At 39.0% G+C, this 22,825-nt stretch overlaps 2 protein-coding genes across 2 annotated transcripts in view; both read left to right on the forward strand.

Moving 5' to 3' along the window:
* BLTP1 (bridge-like lipid transfer protein family member 1) overlaps positions 1 to 9,577 on the forward strand; it is a 117,778-nt gene extending 108,201 nt beyond the window's left edge. Inside the window, exons 75-84 of the mRNA XM_031043599.2 lie at positions 747 to 897; positions 1,179 to 1,336; positions 1,849 to 2,041; positions 2,233 to 2,450; positions 2,937 to 3,188; positions 3,770 to 3,973; positions 5,142 to 5,336; positions 6,232 to 6,366; positions 7,804 to 7,969; positions 8,880 to 9,577. Coding sequence (XP_030899459.1) covers positions 747 to 897; positions 1,179 to 1,336; positions 1,849 to 2,041; positions 2,233 to 2,450; positions 2,937 to 3,188; positions 3,770 to 3,973; positions 5,142 to 5,336; positions 6,232 to 6,366; positions 7,804 to 7,969; positions 8,880 to 9,096 — 1,889 coding nt within the window. The 3' untranslated portion in view covers positions 9,097 to 9,577. The remainder of the gene's footprint in view (positions 1 to 746; positions 898 to 1,178; positions 1,337 to 1,848; positions 2,042 to 2,232; positions 2,451 to 2,936; positions 3,189 to 3,769; positions 3,974 to 5,141; positions 5,337 to 6,231; positions 6,367 to 7,803; positions 7,970 to 8,879) is intronic.
* A 1,124-nt stretch (positions 9,578 to 10,701) lies between these two features.
* Positions 10,702 to 20,820, forward strand: ADAD1 (adenosine deaminase domain containing 1). The gene is made up of 10 exons (XM_031043606.2): positions 10,702 to 10,935; positions 12,795 to 12,971; positions 13,367 to 13,534; positions 14,301 to 14,426; positions 15,411 to 15,534; positions 15,738 to 15,908; positions 17,545 to 17,771; positions 18,277 to 18,514; positions 19,112 to 19,244; positions 20,228 to 20,820. Exons 1-10 carry the CDS (start codon positions 10,752 to 10,754, stop codon positions 20,339 to 20,341), a joined length of 1,662 nt encoding a protein of 553 aa, XP_030899466.1. The 5' UTR covers positions 10,702 to 10,751; the 3' UTR covers positions 20,342 to 20,820.
* Positions 20,821 to 22,825: the final 2,005 nt, after the last annotated feature.

Consider the following 22,825-nt stretch of genomic DNA (forward strand, 5'->3'; position numbering starts at 1 on the left):
ACCAACACCCCCAAGTCCTTCTCCGCAGGTCTGCACTGAATCTCTTCTCTGCCCAACCTGTACCTGTGCCTGGGATTGCTCCCACCCAGGTGTAGGACCTTGCACTTGCCATTGTTAAACTTCATGAGGTTGGCATCAGCCCACCTCACAGGCGTGTCAAGGTCCCTCTGGATGGCATTCCTTCCCTCCAGCGTATCAACAGAACCACACAGCTTGGTGTCATCAGCAAACTTGCTGAGGGTGCACTCAATCCTACTGTCCGTGTCACCAACAAAGGTGTTAAACAAGACTGGTCCCAACACCGATCCCTGAGGGACACCACTCATTACTGGTCTACAGCTGGACATTGAGCCGTTGACCACAACTCTGTGTTTTTTTTTGTGAAAAGAGCAAGGAAAACCCTAATACTGTGGAAATTCTGACTTGGCACTTGTGTAAATAACTGCTACCTGAATATTCAAATACTAATAATTCACTTTCTGAATACACTAGTATTTTTATGCAGCAAAATGAAAAATCATCTCTTAAAGACACTAGTTAAAATAAATGTGTAAAATGAGCAATTTCTATGACAACTAAAGCAAAGCATACTACAAATCCTCTAGTTCTAACTTATCCTCAGTAGTAATTTTGTGGAGCTCCTTAAGTATGGTGTTAGTCTCTCCTTTTGTAATATGTACAATTGATATATTCTGCCAGTTTTTCCTAGTGTGTGGAATAATTTATATTTTTATCTTTTTGTTCAGATACTCTCTCAAAAACATCAACTCCATTTAATAAGTCAAACAAAGCTGGAAGCCAGCAAGGAACGCCATGGGAAACACTGGTTGTATTTGCTATGAACCTAAAACAATTAAATGTTCAAATGAATATGAGCAATGTAATGGGCAATACTACGTAAGTATAAAACAGGATCACATATGTTTTAACAGATGGGGGTGTGTGGTGGGAGGTGGTGGGTTTCCCCACAAACTGTTAACTGCCTGTCGTCTTCTAGTTTTACAATCCTAACTTTTTCAGTTTTGAACTGTGAATACTTCATGAATACTGGTAGATGCTTAATCTTGAAGTCACACATTCCTACACCACATTATTTATTTAACCTTTTCTAGTACATAATTTTTAATTTCTCTTTTGACAGCCTGGAAAATTGTTGTGTGTTTTCATCTCTATTCCAGGTGGACCACCAGTGGTTTGAAAAGTCAGGGTCGTCTCTCTGTGGGTAGTAGCAGAGATCGAGAAATTAGCATGTCTGTTGGCTTGGGAAGATCACAGTTAGACTCAAGAGGAGGAGTTGTTGGAGGTACCATAGATGTTAATACCCTGGAGATGGTGGGTAAGTTGGAAAGCTGCCTAGTATTAACATACGCTCCAGAGAATAAATATCAAAAAGAAAAAGACACAATACCTTGCTTTGTGAACCTGCTAGTATATAAAACCTCTGGATTTCTACTTGTGCATTCTGACTATGTAACATACCTTGAATTGAAGGGTTCGCCTTCTGATCAGGGCTGATGCAGTCTCATGGTTGCTCTAAAATTCCACTGGTTGTGCAACCCTCCAGCTCCCTTCAGCTGTCTGGGAAATGGCAACTGAAAGTTTTTATGGCATTTCAGCTGCTCCTAGGATTTTATAAGTGCTGACGGTCTGGGAAATGCAAACCTGGCTTGAAAAGAGGCTTGGTGTTCTGGCACTACACCAGTCATGACTGCTGCCATGTATCTGGAAAAAGCCAGTGCTTTCTCAGCCCCTCTGTATTATGTGGATGCATAAGGGTGATATCACTGGAAAAAGTGTTTTTCTTCTATTTTAACACTGTATTTCTGTACTGCTTTGATTCTCTTTCAGCTCATATTTCTGAACACCCAAATCAACAGCCCAGTCATAAAATTCAAATTACCATGGGTTCTACTGAAGCACGTGTTGACTATATGGGGTCCAGTATCCTAATGGGAATCTTCAGTAATGCTGATCTGAAACTACAGGATGAATGGAAAATTAATCTATATAATGTTTTGGACTCAAGCATCTCTGATAAAAGGTAATACTGCTTCCTGTGTCTAAAATGTGTAATATTTGATAAGGTCAAATTCTGCCTATATATCTTCTGTCCAGTATTGCTAACCAAACATGTAAGCATCCGCTAGAAAACAAAGGGTTCATTTGTGGTATTTTTCATTGTCAGTAGGAAGTAGATTAGCTGCTAATGCTCTTGTTGGTTTTAATACCTAGTGAGATATTTGTCCATGGGGACTTGAAATGGGATATCTTCCAAGTTATGATTTCAAGATCAACTACACCAGACCTAATAAAAATAGGAATGAAACTCCAGGAGTTCTTTACTCAGCAGTTTGATACAAGCAAGCGAGCATTGTCCACCTGGGGACCTGTTCCTTATCTCCCTCCCAAGACAATGGCCAACAACTTGGAGAGAAGCTCGCATGAGCAATGTAAGTGGTACAAAAAACAGTATACTTCCCAAGCAGTATGTTCTAATTGTAAAAATTCCTCTGATTAACTTTATACATGCAAGTATATCTGTTTGTCTTGAAATAGCTTCTTTACAGTACATTTTTGCCAGTTGCAAACTATCTCAATAGAGTTGAAAGTTTTTAAAGTCTATTTCATAAAAAACCAAAACCCAAGCATTTCTAATTTGAGTAACAGTGGAAGTGTGATGCTATTCTTACTTTCTATTAATCACGAGCTGAAACAATAATTTGTCAGTTCGCAATGAGTCACTGATTTCCAAGTATGCTCATTCAGGTACTCTTAAGCTATAACCACTTTAGGTCACAAAGATGAAACAGTGTCAATGAAATAGATTAGAAAATATCACTCATAATTACATGTTTTATTAAAACTACAAATACGGCAGCTATCTTTTCTGCATCTTTTCTCTTTCCTAAAGTTTGTTCTCGCTGTTTATTTTCTAGTGTTGGATGCAGCCCATCATCGCCATTGGCCAGGAGTTTTGAAAGTGGTATCGGGGTGCCATATATCCTTATTTCAGATGCCATTGCCAGAAGATGGAATGCAATTTGGAGGATCCATGAGCCTTCATGGAAACCATATGACTCTGGCTTGTTTTCATGGACCCAACTTCCGCTCAAAATCGTGGGCCTTATTTCACCTGGAAGAACCCAATATTGCATTTTGGACAGAAGCCCAGAAAGTTTGGGAAGATGGTAATTGAAACCATTTCCTCACTTCTCTAAATTTCTTAAGAGATTTTAAAGAATGTATTGATGTATTAATAATGAAATGTAAGAAGAAATCAAAGAAAAACTTATTTTCTTTAAGTCTGAATCAAGATTATTTCCCCAAAATATACCATGTACCTAAAGTAATAATCTGTTCCTTCTCCATCTTTACCACACTTTGCTTTATCTCTGGAATAATGCAAAATATGTTTTCAAATGCAATAGATATGTCCCTAGTAATACGGCTACAAAGTGGACTGTCTGCCTCATTAATTGCATGTAGTCCCTTGCAGACTACATGTTCATGTAGTCCCTTGTTTCTGTATGATGAATTTTGATAGCCTTATAGTAAGAAGTTTTTACTCTCTGTGTCTGCTGAGAATTTAATTTTTTGTTGTTTGCTAGCTTTATATCAGGCTTTAATGGCACTGGCATACTTATTATTCATGTTAAATACCTGTGCGAGGAGAGCAGAGAGGAAAAATCCTACTACCCTTTACCAGCCTGTTTTTTCTGTATTTCTTTTTTCTCTCTTTCATGCCATGCTGCCCACACCTTCAATGAAGGTACTAGTGAACACTCCACGTATATTGTGCAGACTCTGGACTTTCATTTGGGCCATAACACTATGGTCACCAAACCATGCGGAGCCCTCGAAAGCCCAATGGCGACAATCACAAAGATAACAAGGCGCCGCCATGAAAACCCCCCACATGGAGTTGCCAGTGTGAAAGAGTGGTTCAATTACGTTACAGCCACAAGGAATGAAGGTTAGATCTATGTTCATTAAGTCTGGGGATTGGTCTGCTTGCCAGGCAGTACAGATGGTGCTGTTTAAAAGCTGATAAATTTCAAGTGGACTGTAGAGAGAAGGAAATTTGAACTACGGAAGTTGTTTCTTCTTGAGAACCTTATGGTGAACTGTGGGTTAAGAAGCATAGCAATATGCTGAACAGCTAAGTGTTACTGAGCAATGTCCTTTTTCAAACTGTGTAGAAATGACAAATGTTCTGTTAAGTGTACAGGACATTATGTATCTGGCATTGCAGTAATACTAGTTATCTTTGACTATATGCAAAAAGTTGCTATTTCATTCACAAACCATAGAAGCAGTAGATGGTAGCAACACAATTTCTGTGAAAGAGTGAATAGCAGAATGGAAAATATAGTGAGAAATGAGCAGGGATAGTTCCTTGAAAAATAAAAATTGAAGTGATTGATACACAAATATTTATTCCTTTTGAAAGACACAACAGGAGATAGTGATTGAAGTTTACAAGTAGAGGCACTGTCTGTGAGTTCTTTTTATGTAGCCCTGTTTTGCTACATCTGGAGCATTAACTATATAAACAACAAGAACATGTCATTGTTTAACCTTTTGTAGCCATGCTTTTGAGAGCAGGATAAAGGATATAATCTTCTTAATAATCATACACCAGCTTTATTTGCATTGAAGTATTAACTTTTTTTCACTCTTTCGTCTTGTCAGAATTTAAAAAACTGAAAACTAATTTAAATGATGTTGCATGTGTACTGTGGTAAATGTCTTGTGACAAAGTTGGATTCCTGGTCAACAATGATTTCTGACAGCAATGCTGCCTCAGTGAACTTAGGTGTTACTTGTATAAATCAGAAACACTTATCTTTGTTTTAAGTACTACTGTATTTTCAAACACAAAGGGCACATTTTGAACCTGCACAGTCTGTATCTCACTTAACTGAAAGCTTATTAGGAGAACAGTTGCGACAGGGTGGTCACAAACTTGGACTTAAAGGACCTAGGATTCTTAGAAGTGCTTAGATGTTATGGTACTGGCACTTATTTCTTTCCACTTTCTTATGAGATGTATTTTGTGAAAATTTGTCACCCTCTGTGCTGACAAGAACCTTTTTTAAATAAAGACTACTGAATTCAGGCATTTCCTGTTGTCCATTTAGAGCTAAACCTGCTGCGAAATGTTGATGCGAACAACCCAGAGAGCAGCACGACCATGAAAAGCTCAAGCTTGCTAAGTGGATTCAGAGGTGGCTCCAGTTACAACCATGAAACTGAAACCATCTTTGCACTGCCAAGGATGCAGCTGGATTTTAAATCTATTCATGTTCAAGAGCCCCAAGAGCCTTCATTGCAAGGTGAAGTAAATATAACTTGTTTTTTTCTTGATCTAAAGCTGTGTTTCATAAATGAGGTGTTACATACAAAGCTATTCTGCTGATAAGACGAGGATTTAATCTGAGAATTACTGCAGGTTTGCAAGAAATGATAACATTTCGTAATAAAATGTGGAGGAAACTGTGTTGAGAAAGCAAAGCCTTAGCCCAGAGACTGGTCACTATAGGAAAAAACTTACCAAAAGAAATTAATATAAGTATTTCATATAGGTTGGCTGCTTTTAGGAGGCTGGTTTTCTTATTTTTATTAAAATGTTAAAAAGGAGAGCCCTTCTGAAAAAGAGACTATGAGATGGGAACTGATGTTTTATGCTCTTGTTTTCAAAATGCTCAGATTGCAATTGCAACTGGCAAGAAATAAGACTTCTGAAGATATAAGGCATTAACGTACATGTTTATCTTGGCTGAGCTATGGTTTTACTCCATGCCTGATCCTGCCTAATACTGCTAGATAAGCCAGCCTGTTGGGCTGTTAACTGTTTTTTTAATAGCCAAACTAGTAAAATCTGCTATCAGCTTTCCTTACTAGATTGTGCATAGATAGCATAACACAAGCTAGTAATACAGCTCTAGGTTGGCTTTCCATGTTGAGGGCGATTAAGGTTGCTACATCACAATATGTCTTTATTTTCAGCATCATTTATAAAATATCAGAAGTTCTTTGGATTGGAAAACTGTTTCAAAAATGCTGAGGCTGCTAAACACAGATACTAATTCTGCTCCTTCCTCTCTTTTGAGTCTCTGTTTCAGTAAAAGCAATGTTGTTTTTCAAATTACTTTTATTAAAAATCTGTGTACTTTTATGTATACTGTATGCACTTACAAATGTATTAATACTATTTTTATCTGGCTATAGATACAAGTGTTAAACCAAAGGTGGAATGCAGTGTGGTAACTGAATTTACAGACCATATCTGTGTAACGATGGATGCTGAGTTGATTATGTTTCTGCATGATTTGGTATCTGCCTATCTAAAAGAAAAAGAAAAAGGTAAGTTGCTGTTTATTGAGGCAACACTTGTCTGACAGTCTGCAGTTTTCAGACTATTTGCCAGTAAATATATTCATACTTTTTAATAAAGGTTTGCGTTCAGGAAATACTTGAGCTCATTTTAAGTCATCCCCTGTGGGACTGGAGCAGAGTAGTTGCATACAAGCTTACAAACATTGCATCACTATGTTGACATTCCACCACTGCGCAGAAAGCTGTACTAATACCTCTGTGTGGCACTGTGTACCGGCACTGTGTAGGTACAGCAGGTTGTTCAAAAACAGACCACCCCCAGTGCAGCACCTGTGTGCAATGTGCTGCAGAGAACAGACATGCTCCTGGATTTCTCCTCCCCTACTACTCATGAGCTTGTGCTAATTACTCTAAGTCATAATCTTGCTCCTGACACTTGGTGTGTAATTTAATTTTCTTTTGTAAATGATATATGCAGATTAAAACTGTTTTAGGATGCTATGTTGCTTTTATTGCAGTTCTTTCATCAATTGAGCTTCTTCTCATACATATGTATTTTTCTGATCAGAAATGCTTACCACCATAGTGAAAGTCACCTGTTTTGGTGTGTGAGATTCTGTTGTGCATAGTTGTTTGTATTTATTACTGAATTGTATGGAAAGTGTAACATTTGTTAGTGTGATGTAACGCAATGTATAAATGTAGCGCATAATGTAGAACACATTAATTTTAGTATTTTGAAGGGGTTTTTTCCTAACTAAGCATATAAAAACCTTTTTACACATGTACAGCAGAGCTAGGAGCGCTTCCTAAAAGCATTTTCAGGTGTCTAACAGGTGCAGAAGCTAAAAGGGAAGATAAGTATTTTTGGTGGAAATTTGTCCAAAAAATTTGTTTTCAAGCTATCTTAAAATCAATCAAAATTCCATCCAAATTCATAGATTTGGTTTTATTTTATAAAATATGTTCTTTGAAGGAGAAGGAGCTGCTGTTGTTTTTCTGTATCCCAGGACTTAAACTCAAGTAAGAATGGGTTCAGGTGCCTTTGATGTCTTTGGACACAGATTTAGCTTAACTATTCCTCCACCTCCTCCTCCTCAGAGACTACTCTGTTAATCTAAAAAAAACATACTAAACTACGAGCACGTCTGAATTTTGCTTATGGAATCTAATATGTTTCATTGAATGCCATGATGAATTTGAAGGAAAACCCTGGTATATGGATACTTTAGGCTGGCAGAAAGGAGCGTTCTACCCACATTCCAGTGTTATCCTGTGTCTGTTAGTTATTGTAGGGTTTTTTCTTACCAGCACTTGGTCCAAACCAGAACTGTTAGTCAGAAATTCTGTAAAACTGAGCCACAAGGTGGTTCTCACTTTGTTTTATTTAAATGATGTACAAAGAGTATTCAAGTGAGATGCTTGTGACTGACTGATGTGGGTTTTTTCCTCTCCGTTTTGCAGCAATCTTTCCTCCTCGCATTTTGACTGCTCGTCCAGGGCAGAAAAACTCTGTTGGTGTTCTTGAGGACAGCTCCAATGACAAGGAGGCAGAGGAAAGCATTACTTACACTACAGTCGACTGGAGAGAATTTATGTGCAATACTTGGCATTTGGAACCCACACTCAGGTAACAAGGCTTATCTGCAATCACTTTGTGCATTTTCTCTGTGGGCTTTGTCATGCAAACAAGAAGTGTTTCCAAGTTGATGTTGTTCAGCTCCAAAAATGATTAATCGTGAAGATGCTGTTATAGATTTGCCTTTGGCTATTACTGCTGCTATGAAACATTCCTGGCTCTGAGACATGAGAAAAGCTGGATAACACCATTATCTATTACACCAATTAACTTCTAGGTTAGAATTTATTCAGATAAAAAGCATTGTTGGAGGATCTTCAAAATTAGGATACAGTAAAATTAAAGTCAGTAAGAACCACAGATCATTGTGTTTCTCTCTGTCCTGCAACAGTCCATTCGCTTTGTGCCATATAGTTTTTTTGCATTGGTTTTTCATTTTTAGCATTCCAGTTTTAGTTGTTCTTTAAGCATCCACCTTAAAATAAAGAAGCACTACTATGCTAGTTGCTATATGTCAGTTTTAAATTTAGCACAGAAGAATAGCGTGTACAGCAGCGACTCACTGCTCTCAATATGCACTTTCAGTCATTGAAACTGACTTTCTTCTGTGTTGCGGTTTGTTGGGTTTTTTTTAACCTTATGCTGACAAGTGTTCATTCACATACCAAAACAACACATCAACACAGGCCAAACAAACAAACGTTGGTAATAAACCAATTTAAACATGATCTGGAGGCAGTCCAGGCTCTTTTTTTTTTAATCTTTTAGCATCCTTTTCCTTTGAGAGGATGCTCCACTGGTGGTTTTCTGATTATGTGTATAATTTAAGTTGGAAACAGTGCCTGTTGGACTGATATTGGTCAGAAGCAACAATGGTAAAAATGGCTGTTCATGTACAAGCCAGTTGCTGTAAGTTGTATATATTTGAGAGTGAGACTACTACTTATCGCTGTTTTTATAGATTAATATCCTGGACTGGGAGAAAAATTGATCCTGTTGGTGTTGACTACATCCTCCAAAAGCTGGGCTTTCACCATGCAAGGACTACTATTCCAAAGTGGCTGCAGCGTGGTGTCATGGATCCTTTGGACAAAGTCTTGTCAGTTCTCATAAAGAAACTTGGTACTGCACTACAGGATGAAAAGGAGAAGAAAGGAAAAGACAAAGAAGAATACTAAAATAGAATGTGACAACTGTAATTCTGTTTTGATTTTATCAAAGTGTTTTATTATAAGAATTTAAATATGGTTTAAAGAGAAACCTAACAGCTTTTTGCTACTTTATTTAAAACTTACATTGTGAGTAACTGTTTACTGTGGTACATGATACCATTTCTCTATTTGAAGTTATTGCATGGTGATGACCAATGTATATTCTGTGAACCAATAGGTGGAACACTGTAAATCTGCTCCTCAGCACCCAGTTTTATGATGTGCAATATAATTCCTGCATCTTTAAAATATTTGCAGATTAACTGTGAATTTTCATAAACTTTACTTGCCATAACACAAGCCCCTTGTTGATGTGACTGGTAATTGATTTGTCAATGTAGACTTGTGTAAATTATATATGTATATATAACTTATCAAACTGTGATTGCCTTAGTGCTAAAAATCATCACGTTTACTACACTTGTAATAGAATTTAACTACTGTACAGAGCTTTTTTTTTTTGTTGTGGTTCAACCTCCCCGATCAAAAAAAAAAAAAGAAAAAAAAAGCTTAAATATGATTTCGCATCAAGTATCCTTTACGTAGGGCTCTTGTGGCCGGCCGTTCTCACAGCGCAGCCAGCCCCCCGCCTTCCCCTTGGGGCACTGCAGAACGGGGAACCGCGCTCCCGGTGCTGCGGGTAGGAAACTGGGCGGGCGGCTCAAACCGCCCCGGTCGCAAGGAGGGAAGCGGCGATGAGAGCCCCGCGGGCGGTGCTTAAGTCCCAGGTCCGCTGCCTGCACGGCGTGCCCCGGACCCGTGACGCCTCTCGCGGTTTCGGGTGCCGCCCTGCCCGCCGGGATGCTCCGCTAGGCGGCACGGGAAGCTGACGAGACAGGGGGTGGGCTGTTTGGCCGGGGCTAGTGGTGCGCCGGGATGGAAGCTCCTGCTCTTCTTCTCTCCCTCAAGCACAATGGCCCTTTCTCGCTTCTGGCGCGTCCCACGTGGCGAGCAGATGGATCTGCTCCTCGACAAAACGGAGGGGCCGGGCGGAGGTGTCTCCGCTGCTAAGAGATCAGAGGGCCATTATTAGCTGAGGGTGGGCCTTGCGAGGTGGCGGTCGGTGAGGTGACCCCTTGTCCGCCGGCGCCCATCCCCTCAGGGGGGCGGGCGGTGTGGCTGCGGTTTCCTTTTCCGCCCGTGGGGAACAGCCATTTAGCCCCCGTGTGTCGTTCCTCCATTTGTCTCAGGCGTGCGGCACGTGCTGAGGAGGGTGAGAGTGCCACAGGTGAGGGGGTTTCTCACAGCAAAGGGCAGGGAGAGCGGGTTCCAGAGCCTTCACCTTCAGTGCCTATTTATCGTGGAAGCTTGAGAGGGATCGGCTTTGTCTCTTTACGTTTTGCCTCGCCTCATTGAGAGCCGGCTGCACAGTAAGGTGCAAAGAGCCTCATGAAGTGTGAGGGGAAGTTGTTAACTCACTGGAGACGGTATTGAAACTTGCGGCGCCAGCTGGCAAAAGGGAGGGATTGCAAAGGTGCAGGGTCTTCGTTCTTCTTCCCCAGTCTGTGGGCAGAGAGTGCAAGCTGCTCTCGTATAATAGCTTAACTGAGGAAACTGGAGCTTTCAGGTGTGCCTTCAGCGTCTCTTAACTTAACTGTTGAACTTACCTAGGTTGTCTAAGGATGGCTAGCAGCGACGGCTGGGTTCAGAGTGGTGAATTTGCCGCCTTTGACACTGCAGAAAAGACTTCACCAGCTTGGGCTTCTAGGCAGCCACCTTTAATGAATCTTTCTCAGGCTGAAACTGCAAGGCCAAAGCTTCCACCTTCTGAGATGCTCAGTACACCAGAGGTGACACAAAATCCAGGTATAGTTTTCAGTTTATGCGCTGGGATTAGCTGTTGAAAAAAAAATACAGAGTTGTAGAATAGTTAGGGTTCGAAAGGACCCAATACACTGTTAATATGTGTGAAAATAACTTATTTTATTTTCTCGAACAGTTGCAATCCTCTGCAGCTTTTTCTTGTCACTGTTGCTTCTTAAACGATTTCTTAAGCATCTACTTGACATGGTTCTTCCTATGTCTTCCTTTCATACTGGAAATGAGTTAGAGATTAGTTGTAGGGTGGGCTATATAGCCTGCAATGTTTCATAATTATCGATTCCAGTTTATACATTAAAAGTGCTGTAGAGGTTGCAAAAATACAGGCTATGTACTGCTGCATTTATTTTCTTGGGGACTGTTGCAGAAAGTTTTAACTGGTTCCAGATGTCACAGGATGTATTTTATATTTTGTCTTTTCAGATAGTTGCATTGAGGTAAAGGCACCTATTTATGGGATTTAGAGACAACAGTTTGTTTTAGTTCTTCTCAGGTGGGAGATAGTTGTGTCTCAGTATATAGGAACCACGAAGATTCCATTTCTCCTAGAGCTGATATGTGGAAAAATACTTGAGTTTATTTATTTATTATTTATTTATTTATTTACAGTTTTAACACTGATTTTTCACAGAAGTAGGTGCTGCAGGAAATGTTAATCAGTTATTTGATATGCCTCCAAGTCAAAGACAGCTGCCCAAATATACTGTGCTCTTGGGAAGAGTTTGGCTTTCAGATGAAACCCACAAGTGTGGATTTGCATTGGGACTACTCAGAATTTAAAGAAGCCTCCAATGCCTCCTTCAGCCTGGAGGAATGGAGGCTCAGGGGAAACCTTGTAACAGGTTTTCCGTTCCTAAAGTGCGTTTACAAGAAAGGTGGAGAAGCACTTTTTACAAGGGCAGTTGGTGACAGGACAAGGGGGAATGGCTTTAGGCTGACAGAGGGGTGATTTATATTAGCTGTTAGGAGAAAATTCTTCACTAGGAGGGTGGTGTGGCGCTGGCACAAGTTGGCCCAGAGAAGCTGTGGCTACCCCATCCCTGGCAGTGCTCAAGGCCAGGTTGCATGGGCCTTGAAGCAAGCTGGTCTAGGGGAAGGTATCCCTGCCTATGCGAGGGGGTTGGAACTGAATGAAGTTTAAGGTCTTTTCCAACCCAAACCAGTCTGCGATTCATTATGTGTTTCTTTGACTCAGCTAACTTGCTTCACATTGCTCTCTGAAGTCTGTAAGGGCTTTTTGCTGGCATAGATGAAACCCACCCACCTACTGTCCTGGATTTAGGTGTGGTTACTTGTTGTCATGGGGGGGGACCTGCAGGACCAGGGTGGGTGCGCAGTGTAACTGTCTGCGTGTTTCGCCCTGGCCCTTTCACAAGAGCTGCTGATGCTGTTCAGCAGCTCTTTGTGGGTGGGTTTCTTTTTCTTTGAATGAGTTAGCTGCTTTTCGAGTTCTGTGTGTGGTTGCTGAAACTTTCATCGTGTCTTACTGCTTCATAGTTCTGTGTGAAAAACCACAGACTCTGTTGTTCTCAATCTGCCATGAGCAACTTTCATTTGATCACAGATTTGCAAGGGAGGGGGAATACTTGTTGTATTTAGATGTGATACCTGTCTATATTGAGGGGTTAATGGATTTAGTGCTTAAAGTAAAACCTTTGATACCCTTAAAAGAGGAGTTACACACCCCTTTCAGAATTGCTAGTATTAATGGAGGATTCAGTGCAAAGCAGTATTGCTGTAGAGTAAATATTTTTGCTTTTTTATTTTCTAAAAATCTGTAAAGCATTGGTGGTAAACAGATTTAACTGTCAGTTTTTTCACTTCTTTTCTTGATTTTATTTCAGACACTTTCCTTCTGAAGGCAGCCCATGCATGCTCATCACCAGCACTTCCTGAAAAAAAAGACCTTGAGCAATTTATTGCAAAATACAAACAGGGAGCAATGCACCCAGTATCTGCCTTGCATGACTTTGCACGTATGCACAATGTACAACTTGAACTGAAAGAAACTGGTGTGGCAGGTAAATACTCCCTCTTTTCTTAAATAAAGTAATACTTGCTTAGCCTTGTGGTTATCTAGATTTCTTCAGTTAGTATTAATGGCACTAAGGCACATGGATATTTTACTGTTGACTGCACTACCCTCCACATACATTGCTTTTTGGAGGCTCTTTCATTGTCTAGAGCTGTGTCTCATCATTCGTTACTACAGAATTTGATCCGATGAATTGTATGAAATTATGACTTTTGCAGAGCTTTGTGAAAATGCATAAAGTGAAATCTGAAATTCCTGCGGAGGTGAAAGGTTTGAGTTGTATTTTGCTAAAATTGTTTTTTTTCGATTGCAGGCACATAAATCTATGGATAAAAGTACCATTAAATCATTTCACCAGTTGTGTCTCTTTCTCGTTTATAGGCAGCATCATAAGGCCTTATTTTGCCTTTTGTGCTGTGGTAGATGGTGTTTGCTACAAGGCTGGCCTGGGAAATACCAAGAAGGAAGCTAAACTAAATGCAGCTAAACTAGCTCTTGATGAGCTACTTAACACTGAGTATACCAGGGCAAAGATTTTTGAAAAGTCAGGTAAATGTTCTAGCAACACCTAATTAGAACCTGGAAAGCTTGTCTTAAATATTTTCTGTGCAAAATCCCTATAGTTTAATTAAATGCTTTTGTTTCAGGGCCTCTGCCAACATTATTGAATCTTTTGGGCATACCTATTTGTCATAATGGTTCTGAAACTGTTTTTTAACTTTGTCTTTTGTGTGTTGGGAATTCCATCAATTTGTATTGCAGAGTGGAGAGTACTGAAAGAACTGATTTGTTGCTGCTGCAGTTATTTGCTATTTAACTAGGTAACAACAGTCTGAAGTTGATCCTAAGTGGTTTGGCATGTTTATGATTAAAAGGCTTTCACACTATCAAAGAATTCAGTTTTATAACTGAATAACATTTAACTTATTTAAGGGTTGTTGCCTAAATATGCTTACAAGTACTTCAAAATCTGAAAGTTCTTAAGAGAATTAAAAACTTTAATTTGCTGGAAATAGTGAGAGATCCATGTTTTGGAATTTGGAACGTCCATCCCAGTTTGAAATTTTGCTAAATTCTTAGATCCTCCCCGTATTCCTGATTTATTATAACAAATAATAAAAACATAAACTGTTTAGGTATTGTCCTTTATTCATTCATGTCCATCCTGATAATCTCAAGAGTACCAAAAATGTATTTTGATAGTAATAGTGCTTTTAGTATGTGGTTACATTTATAATTTGACAAGTGGCTGATCGTGTCTGTTCCCCTCCTCCATGCAAATCTGTGTCTTGCTGTTTTTTATTGTTCTATTTAGAAAGAGGACCACTTTTATATGAACAAGTTTCACAAATAGTTGAAGGAGTATTTAACAGTCTGACTGCCAAACATCCTGAGTACCAAAATTGTGGCAGTTCACTAGCTGCATTCATCATTGTAAAAGGCAAGTCTGTTTTGTGAGTATTGAGGAGTGGAAAACCTAGGCTATTTATATTCCCAGAGAGCCTTGAGGCACACATTTCTTACCTGGTAAACGGAGGTGAAGGGTAAATACCCTTCTTTGACATGCTCTACTTAGATGACATTGTCACGTGTGTAACTGCTACAGCCATGCAAATATTCAAGACCTACATAAACATTTTCTGGTGCTGTCTCAAAGAGGAGTAGGGCTGTATGGACCAGTACAGGCCAGGACAGGTGGATATGCCTTGAAGGAAGCTGCAGTCTGTGGGGAATCCACACAGGAGCAGGCTTCTAGCAGGAGCTTCTAGCAGGAGCATGGAGAGTAGACTACACTGGAGCAGGTTATCTAGCAGGACCTGTGACCGCATGGGGGCTTCTGCAGTGGAGCAGTGTGTACCTGAGGACTGCACTCCTTGGAAAGGACCCACATTAGACCATTTCCTGAAGAACGGCAGATGGTGTTAAGGACCCAGGCTGGAGTGATTAGTGAAGGGTTGTATCCTTTGGGGAGGACTGTGCTGGATCAGGGAAGGAGTGTGGGGTGGAGGGATCAACAGAGGCAAAGTGGTAGGAGCTGATGCTTCCCCATACCATTGTAGGTAGAAGAGTAAGGAGTGAAGTTGAGCCTGGGAGGAAAGGGGAATAGGGGAAGGTGGTTTTAGTTTTTGGGTTGTTTATTGTTTTGTTGTTTTTTTTCTTGCTATCTTACTCTAATTGGCAATAAAAATGAAGTCTGTTTTGCGCATGATGGTAAATGGCAAGCAAACCCCCTGTTTTTATTTTGACCTACAAGCTTCTTTTTAGTTTTTCATAGAATCAGAATCATTTTGGTTGGAAAAGACCTGTAAGATGGAGTCCAACCTGCTGGGGGACAGAGAGGGTGAGAGAGCAGCTTGGTAGGCATCTGATAGCCAGACAAGGTTAAATGACCACAGTCACATAAAAATGCATGTTTTCTTTCTAGGTGGGCACCATGAAGTTGTAGCTCTAGCAACAGGAGAATGTAATTACAGTCGAGGCCTTCAGCCTGGTGGAAGAGTACTGCATGATAGCCATGCCATTGTTACTGCAAGACGCTCCCTGCTAAGGTAAGAATGTTTGTATGAATTGCTACCAGTTCTACTTTTGTGAATGTAAATATGTATATGCACTCTCATTTTATACTGTGTTCTGAATTATTTTCAAATCCCATGAATTAAATGTGAATGTCTGGGCATTTGTAAGCAAAATAGTGTTTTCCAGCTTTACTGCTACTCAATAGTTTCTCTTGTTACTTAACTCTTTCTTTTAGATACTTTTATAGACATCTTCTGATGTTCTATAATGAAAATCCAGTGAGGAGAAAGGAATCCATATTTTGCATGACACCAGGCTCAGAGCTGCTTAGCCTGAAGCAAAATACAACTGTCATTCTCTATATAAATCAACTTCCAAAAGGAACTGCTCAGTTAAAATCACCCATGTAAGTACCTTGGTATTTTCAGAGATGTATTGGAAGATTAATGTGTTTACATTGTGAATGTGGAAAATATGTATTGTTACCCATTTCTGAGATAAGGGAGGACTATTATGTTGTGGTGTTGTTTCAGTTCCTCCCCCCCCATTCCAATGATTTGGAAGCATTAATATACAGGGTGGTAGTGATGAGTGTCTGAGGTGCAACTCAGTGTGACAGTACAGAAACTTCCACATGGGTGTTTGCTTGAGAACGATGCTTTTTTATTACAGATACCTGTTTAGCTGTTAACTCCCTCCTAATATACTATTAAAATACTAATAAATCATTAATGTAACCACTGAGCCAGTGGAGGTGGTGACTTAATGTCATCCTTTCCACCACAGGACTAGAGTATAAGAAGCCTTGAACTGAAACAGTAGGCTCCTGCTCTGCTGTGTAGAAAAAAGGTAATGAGAGAAAGTTGAGGCGACAAATATGCTCCTATGCTTACACTTCTAGATTTAGTTTGATTTATGAAAGTGTATTTTTTAGTAGTTTTGACATTTACAGCAGCACTTGCTGGTTTACCTTATTATTACAAGTGCTATTTTGTGTCCCTTATAGAGATACTGTGGAATAATGTCCCTGAAATTCATACAATCATAGCTTTTTTAATATGTGTATCTTTTACAGCTGTATATTTTAACATAGCTGCTTTCATATTGTCTCTGGGAGCATTGGAAAGGCAGACTAGTGAACTGGGAGTCACAGCCAGTTCATTGCAAGTTGTGCTAACTGGGAATCAGTGTTGAGAAGGTTTTTGATTACGTTCAGTGTCACAGCCTACTATTGCAAGGGAAGTGCTTGATGAGAATAGATGCAGTTTGTAAGCTACTCTAGTAGCTGACAGATTGCAGATTCAGCACTTTTTCCTCTTTCTGTTCTGGTGTGTGCTCTCTTGGGACAAACTCTGGGGAGTATTTTATTCTAATACGGCACATTAGCTCATGTACAGAGTTATTTAAAGATAGCTCTTAAAAGGAAGACGTGGTACTGTGTTACTTAAGCCAAAATTAAATGGTTGCTTTATAATTAATCAATCAAAAGCACCTTTGATCATGACATTATAAGTTATGACAGAATTGGATAGTTTGCACAAAACCTCAGGCGCCGACTTTTTATCCGCTTTTATTTAAGGGAAAGACTATGTTAGGCTTGTTAACAACCATTGTTTTTATCTCCCTAGTGTGTTGCATCTCCTTCTTTAAAATACTTTGAGAATTTGCAGATTTAAGTTACGTTTTAAAGGCAATGAACAACTTTATGGCTGCTTTTTCCTAAGATAAGCAGTCTCCAAGTAACTTCTGTTATAACTTTTGGGTAAGTAGACACAAAGCAATAGCGTCTTAGCAGTTTGTGCTCATCTTTTTTAATGTTTGCACAACTGATGGCCAAGATTAGGTTGAATCACTATTCATTAGGTACTGATTTCAGTATTCTAATCATTTGAGCAACTGGATGTCTTTTCTAATATATACAAATACCATAATGTAAGGCCCAGATCTAGTGATAATTGTTTTGAGAAACAATATTAGATACCACTTTACAATAATTTCCTTATATTTTCTGACTGAAATTCAATTTTTTTGTGTTACTGTAGCTGTCTCAACCCACAATCTATGTCTGCTTATGAAACTGGTGAAGAACTGAGTCTCCATGTTGCTGTAGGGGGCAAGATATACCTAACTGTTTATTGGCCACCCGAAACTGTCACAACACGCAGTATGTCAGCTAGTGACAAATTAACAAAATGGGAGGTGGTTGGTGTTCAGGGGGCATTGCTGAGTCATTTCATTGAGCCAGTATATATCCACAGTATTCTTGTTGGTAAGTGGACTTTTTGTATGTTTCATGTTCTAATTTGGTTACATTTTATAAAACATGAACTAAACCAAGATGGTTCTTTCAAGAATTGTGGTACTTTTCTGAAAAGATACTAAGTGTGTGTGGTTTTTTTTAACTCATCTTTGAAATGCCCTCAGGCTCACTCTTGTGTCATTGTGGGTTTGTTTTAGCTTGCTGGTTTGCCCTTTGTATTTCCGTTCAGAGAAAGAATTTCAGCACTGTTTTATATCAAATCATATTTTAGATATTAAGAAGATACCATATATGAAAATGTTAACTGCTCAGCCAGATATAGTGACTTTAAGGTGACAGTGTTCTGCAAACAGAATATTGGAACTGATTTTTCCAAAGATTATTTTTATGTAGAGGAATTGATACAATGTAAACAAAACACACACTCCCAAAAATCCCCAGACCAACCAAATACCTGTGTAGTTGTGTTCTTTATTTGATGTAATTCCATGACTGACCTTTTTTTGTTTAATAGGAAATGGAAACTGCAAGGATACAAGAGGACTAAAATTAGCTATACGACAGCGTGTTGATGATGCTCTTACATTAAAGCTTCCCATGCCTTACCTGGTCAACAGATCTCATACATACTTGGTGAATGCTGCACACCCAGTTCAAACACACTTTAAACAGACATCTCTTAGCTTGAATTGGTCATTGTCAGATGTATCACTGGAGGTCGTGGATGGGTTACATGGAAAAGTCACTGAAAGGTTAGAATTTTTCTTCATTATGTTGGAAGTAATGGTTAGCCTTATTGTTTTTGTGCCAGTTCATTGGCATATTCAGTTTCCTAAGCTATGCATGGAGGCCTCAGTATTACCCAAATGAGAGAGGTTCTCTCCTGTGTTAGGTGAATGCATCCTATGATTATAAACCTTCTAGAGATCTTGTAACTTTACAGTGAGATACCAAGACATGAAATGAATTAGTTATTTGAATTGAGGTATCTATTCCATTGTCTGTGGTAGTGAATGTTTTAGTTTTCACAGTGCATAAAACCAGTTGGCATCCTACTTCAGATAAATTCTAGTTCAAAAATATTTTGTTGTTGGCTTATTAAAAGTCTCACAGCTTCTGGTTTGCATTAGCTTTGTTCGCTGAAAGTGGAAGTAGAACCATATGATTGTGTGCACAAAGCATCAGAGGAGAAAAAAATCCTGTAATGATTAAAGCAACATAGCCCTGATGTATTTGTTACTGAGTTTCTTGCTTAGTTTGGTGATGGTTTTGTTTGTTGTTTTTTTGTTGTTTTCTTTTTTGTTTTTTTGTTTTGTTTTGGTTTTTTTGTTTTTCGATTTTCACTGTAGTTCACCCTATAAAAGTGGCACTCATATGGCAAGTCGCCTTTGCAAGGCAGCAATGTTTAGTCGTTTTAGACTGCTTGCTAAGGAAGCGAAACGGGATGATTTGCTTCAAGTTGCAACTTACTATGAAGCTAAGGTAAGCTGATACAGGGTTGGGGGAAAATTTTTTGCACGTAGCCTTTCAATGACTATTCTCAAAGCTAGTTTTGTAGCCAAGGGTGACTTTCTGTTTTGCTGGGCACTTCACCTGAATGTCTGGATCCACTTAATTTCCTCTACTCTTTGCCTGAGAATGTCTCCAATTGGTGTTTTAAAGTAAAATTAATCTGCTTTTTTCTATTTATTTAATATGTACATAGATATTTTTTCTACCATGGTGTAGTCTTATGGGAGGATTCTTATATCTTAAAGGAGTAGAAAAGTAGCAGTTGGTTCATCAGAAGACTTCATTAAGTCCCAGGCTTTCCTTTGTAGTATAAAAACAGAGAGAAATTACTGAAAGCAGCTACTGTGATTCTTAATTGCTGTAAATTCACTTGCTTCTGTCCTTAGTTAGAAATACGTAAGCTCATTTTACTTCTCTGTGGTCTTGAAGGTTTTCCTCTCTTTAGTTCAAGAACTGCATTTTATTTCCAGACTTTTTATGTGAAACGTAGGCTTTTATGAAGTACATATCCCTTTTTTTAATTATTTTTTGCTTTTTACCCATCAGAACACACAAGACATATTTTTTTTTTAAATGATTCAAAAACTCCTTCAGAATAGGATGCCTTGCTAATTGACTGTTCATCTGTTTAGACCTGCATTGAATGAGAGTGAATGTTTATCTTATGTGTAAAGATATTACTGGAAATAACAAGATACTGGAAAAATTATGTTTAGCAGAACATAGTTATCCCAGTAAATGGCCAAACATATAAAAAGCGTGTGTTTTTAAGAGTCTGTAACACTTTCTCTGTCAGAAGTGAGGGAGCTATAAGATTTGTAGGTATTGTCTTCCTCAAGGTTTGCGCTTGTGCACATTGTATGCTGATCGTAAAGAACACAGATCCTTGTAAACATCATTCTTCCAATGTCTTCTTTCTTATTTAATTTTATTTATTTTTTTTTTTATTTTAGACTAAATCTGAGTTGTACCAAGAAGCAAAAAAATTGCTGCAAAGCTACTTAGAGCAACATAATTACGGATTCTGGATTGTGAAGTCTTCACATATTGAACAGTTCAGTGACTGACATTTAATTGTAGGGCTTGTATTTGCAGCAAAGAAAATGTTATGGAGCTGCTTCTTGTCAATTTAAATACTGTTACTAAACCATCTGTAACCCTTTAGTCACTTCCAAAAGCTGCCTTACAGGTAGGAGTATCTAACAGCTTTGCAAAGCAGATTTGGTTTGCCCCCCAGTGCCACCTCATTTCTGCTCACCCTCCCCCCCCATCCTGTGGAGTTACTAGCATGATTTTTTTTTCCTGTTAGTTTCAGGATTGCTGCATATTGATTTCTTTTTTTTCCCGTGCCTTTTTCATATCATACAAGTGTGAGCAGCTGTTAAGTTATATAGTGTTTTCATACATCAGTAGTAGTATAGTGTTGTAGTCACATTTCAGGTTCTTATTCGAAGAGGTTTCAAAAATAAAAATCTCCTGGTATGATGTGTATTAATTTTTGTTGTTGTTGTTCTAATCTGATTTTTCTAACTAGGATGTGGAGTGTTTACTGGGGATGCTCTTATGTTGATTTGCAAGTTCTTGAAACTCACTGAGTTTTTATTGCTTGGTCCTTTTTTTTGCTATTGCTATTTTGTTTTCTGTTGCTATCTTTTAACTTGATGGTGCATGGTGTTGTTTTTGTTGTTTTGTGGTACACGTGCCACATAGTATTTGCTCCCTGTAATGTTTTCTGTGTAAGAATGCTGGAGAATGGTTGGAGCATAGTATTGCCTTTTTTTCAGGGATATTAAATCTTCAATAAATTTCCTTGACAATATGTTAGCTATATGTTTACATGTAATGAGTGACATACCTGTTAAATCTGACGTACCATGTAGCATACATGCAACATGCCACACATGTTAGTACTTTATACACTTCTGGAGCATTTTTCTGTATGGCCTTGGACTTTTGCTGAGACATCATCACCAAGGTGTTTTCTGGAGTTAAGCTAGAAGCCTGAAACGTGTACAAGTAATTGTCCTGTTTTTGTATACTTCAGCCATCTTATTAATTGAACAGCCAACAACAACATTTATGAAACTTGGGTTCCTTCTTAGGAGAAGAGAGGTTTTGTTGTGAAAATGGTACGTTGTGCTGGGCACAATAGCTGTATCCTTGAAGTGTGAGTTGATGACAACAGTATAGATCCAGTGCTTGTATATGGGTTGTTCTTTGAATAACTGACAGCATGTGCAGAATGCACTTAAGCTCATAAATGTAAGCACATAAATGTTCTAGCCAGGTTTGTCCTCAGCTACTTCAGCAATTCTGAAATGTATGATTCTGCAGGCTTGAGAGATACAAGAGTGCTGCGGTTCCAGTAATGAGACTGAAGATGTATTACCAACAGGTACATGCCCACAGGGCATGTAGACATATGTACATACATAGAGACATGGCTGGTTGCACAGACTGAAGCCAGGCATGTGAATATAAACAGCATCAACACTTGAGAGCTTGGCCTCTCCCCTTTCTGCTTGAGAAGCACGGAGGTCCACTGGTGAAAGTATAAATACACACACCCCCATACCTCCAGGTGTGTGTGCATATTCTCTCTGTAGAGACAGCACTGCTGTACCTATGCACATGTCACATTGTGTGTCAGACGTCACATTACAGTGCTCATGTCACTCAGGTGTCACATGCATAATATATATGCCACATCTTGCCATGTTTCAGAGTTTCACATACATGTCCCGTAGATGCTACACATTACATGTGTGTTGTGTGGCATGTGTCATGCATGGCATGATATTAAAGCTGTGGGCTCAAGCAGGAGAAGGTAGCTCAGGAAATGCTAGAGGTTTTGCTGAGGATTTTTAGGACTTCTAGGAAAAGGTATGTACAATGAAATTTACCTTGCTATGCGTTTTCAGAAGCTTTCAGTACAATACCCTTTTTCTCTAAAGATTTCTTCTGAAGCTTGGGCAAATACAGGAGCCAATCCTGGAGCTGCTATTTCAGTATATGAACCTACATATAATAGTTGTCAATCTGATGGATAAGGAGAGTTTATTTTCTGTATGTAGAATTTATATTTTTACCAGCTTTATCTCACAGGCTCAGAGCTTGCTATGTCTAAATATTTTCTCACTTTGTTTAAAGGAGATACATTTTTCATTCTTCTTGCATGTTGCTTTTAAGTATTTATCAGATAAGAAGGAATTAATGTAATAAACATCATTGTACAAAGATTGACAAGGTTGAAAGAATTTTTACAGACAGATTTCTTGCCTGTTTTCTCACCTTCTGCGTTACGCTGTGTTTAGGTATTACTTCAGGCTGTCATTTGGAAGGCGTCTGATTTGAGCAGAGGGTGGAGCTGCTCTGTGGTGGGGTGACTGACAATATTTTGCTTTTCTGAGTCTTTGTGGGTGGGGACAGAGCACTCTTCACTGCGGGAAGAGAAGTGTAGAGTAACAGATACCAGCACTGTAAGTATTTTCCCAGTTTTGGCAGAAAGCTATCATTAACGCCCATTTTTCTTGTTTTCAGCATTCAGGAAA

Source organism: Melopsittacus undulatus, chromosome 5 (assembly GCF_012275295.1).
Source record: "Melopsittacus undulatus isolate bMelUnd1 chromosome 5, bMelUnd1.mat.Z, whole genome shotgun sequence".
In the NCBI taxonomy this organism is placed as follows: Eukaryota; Metazoa; Chordata; class Aves; order Psittaciformes; family Psittaculidae; genus Melopsittacus; species Melopsittacus undulatus.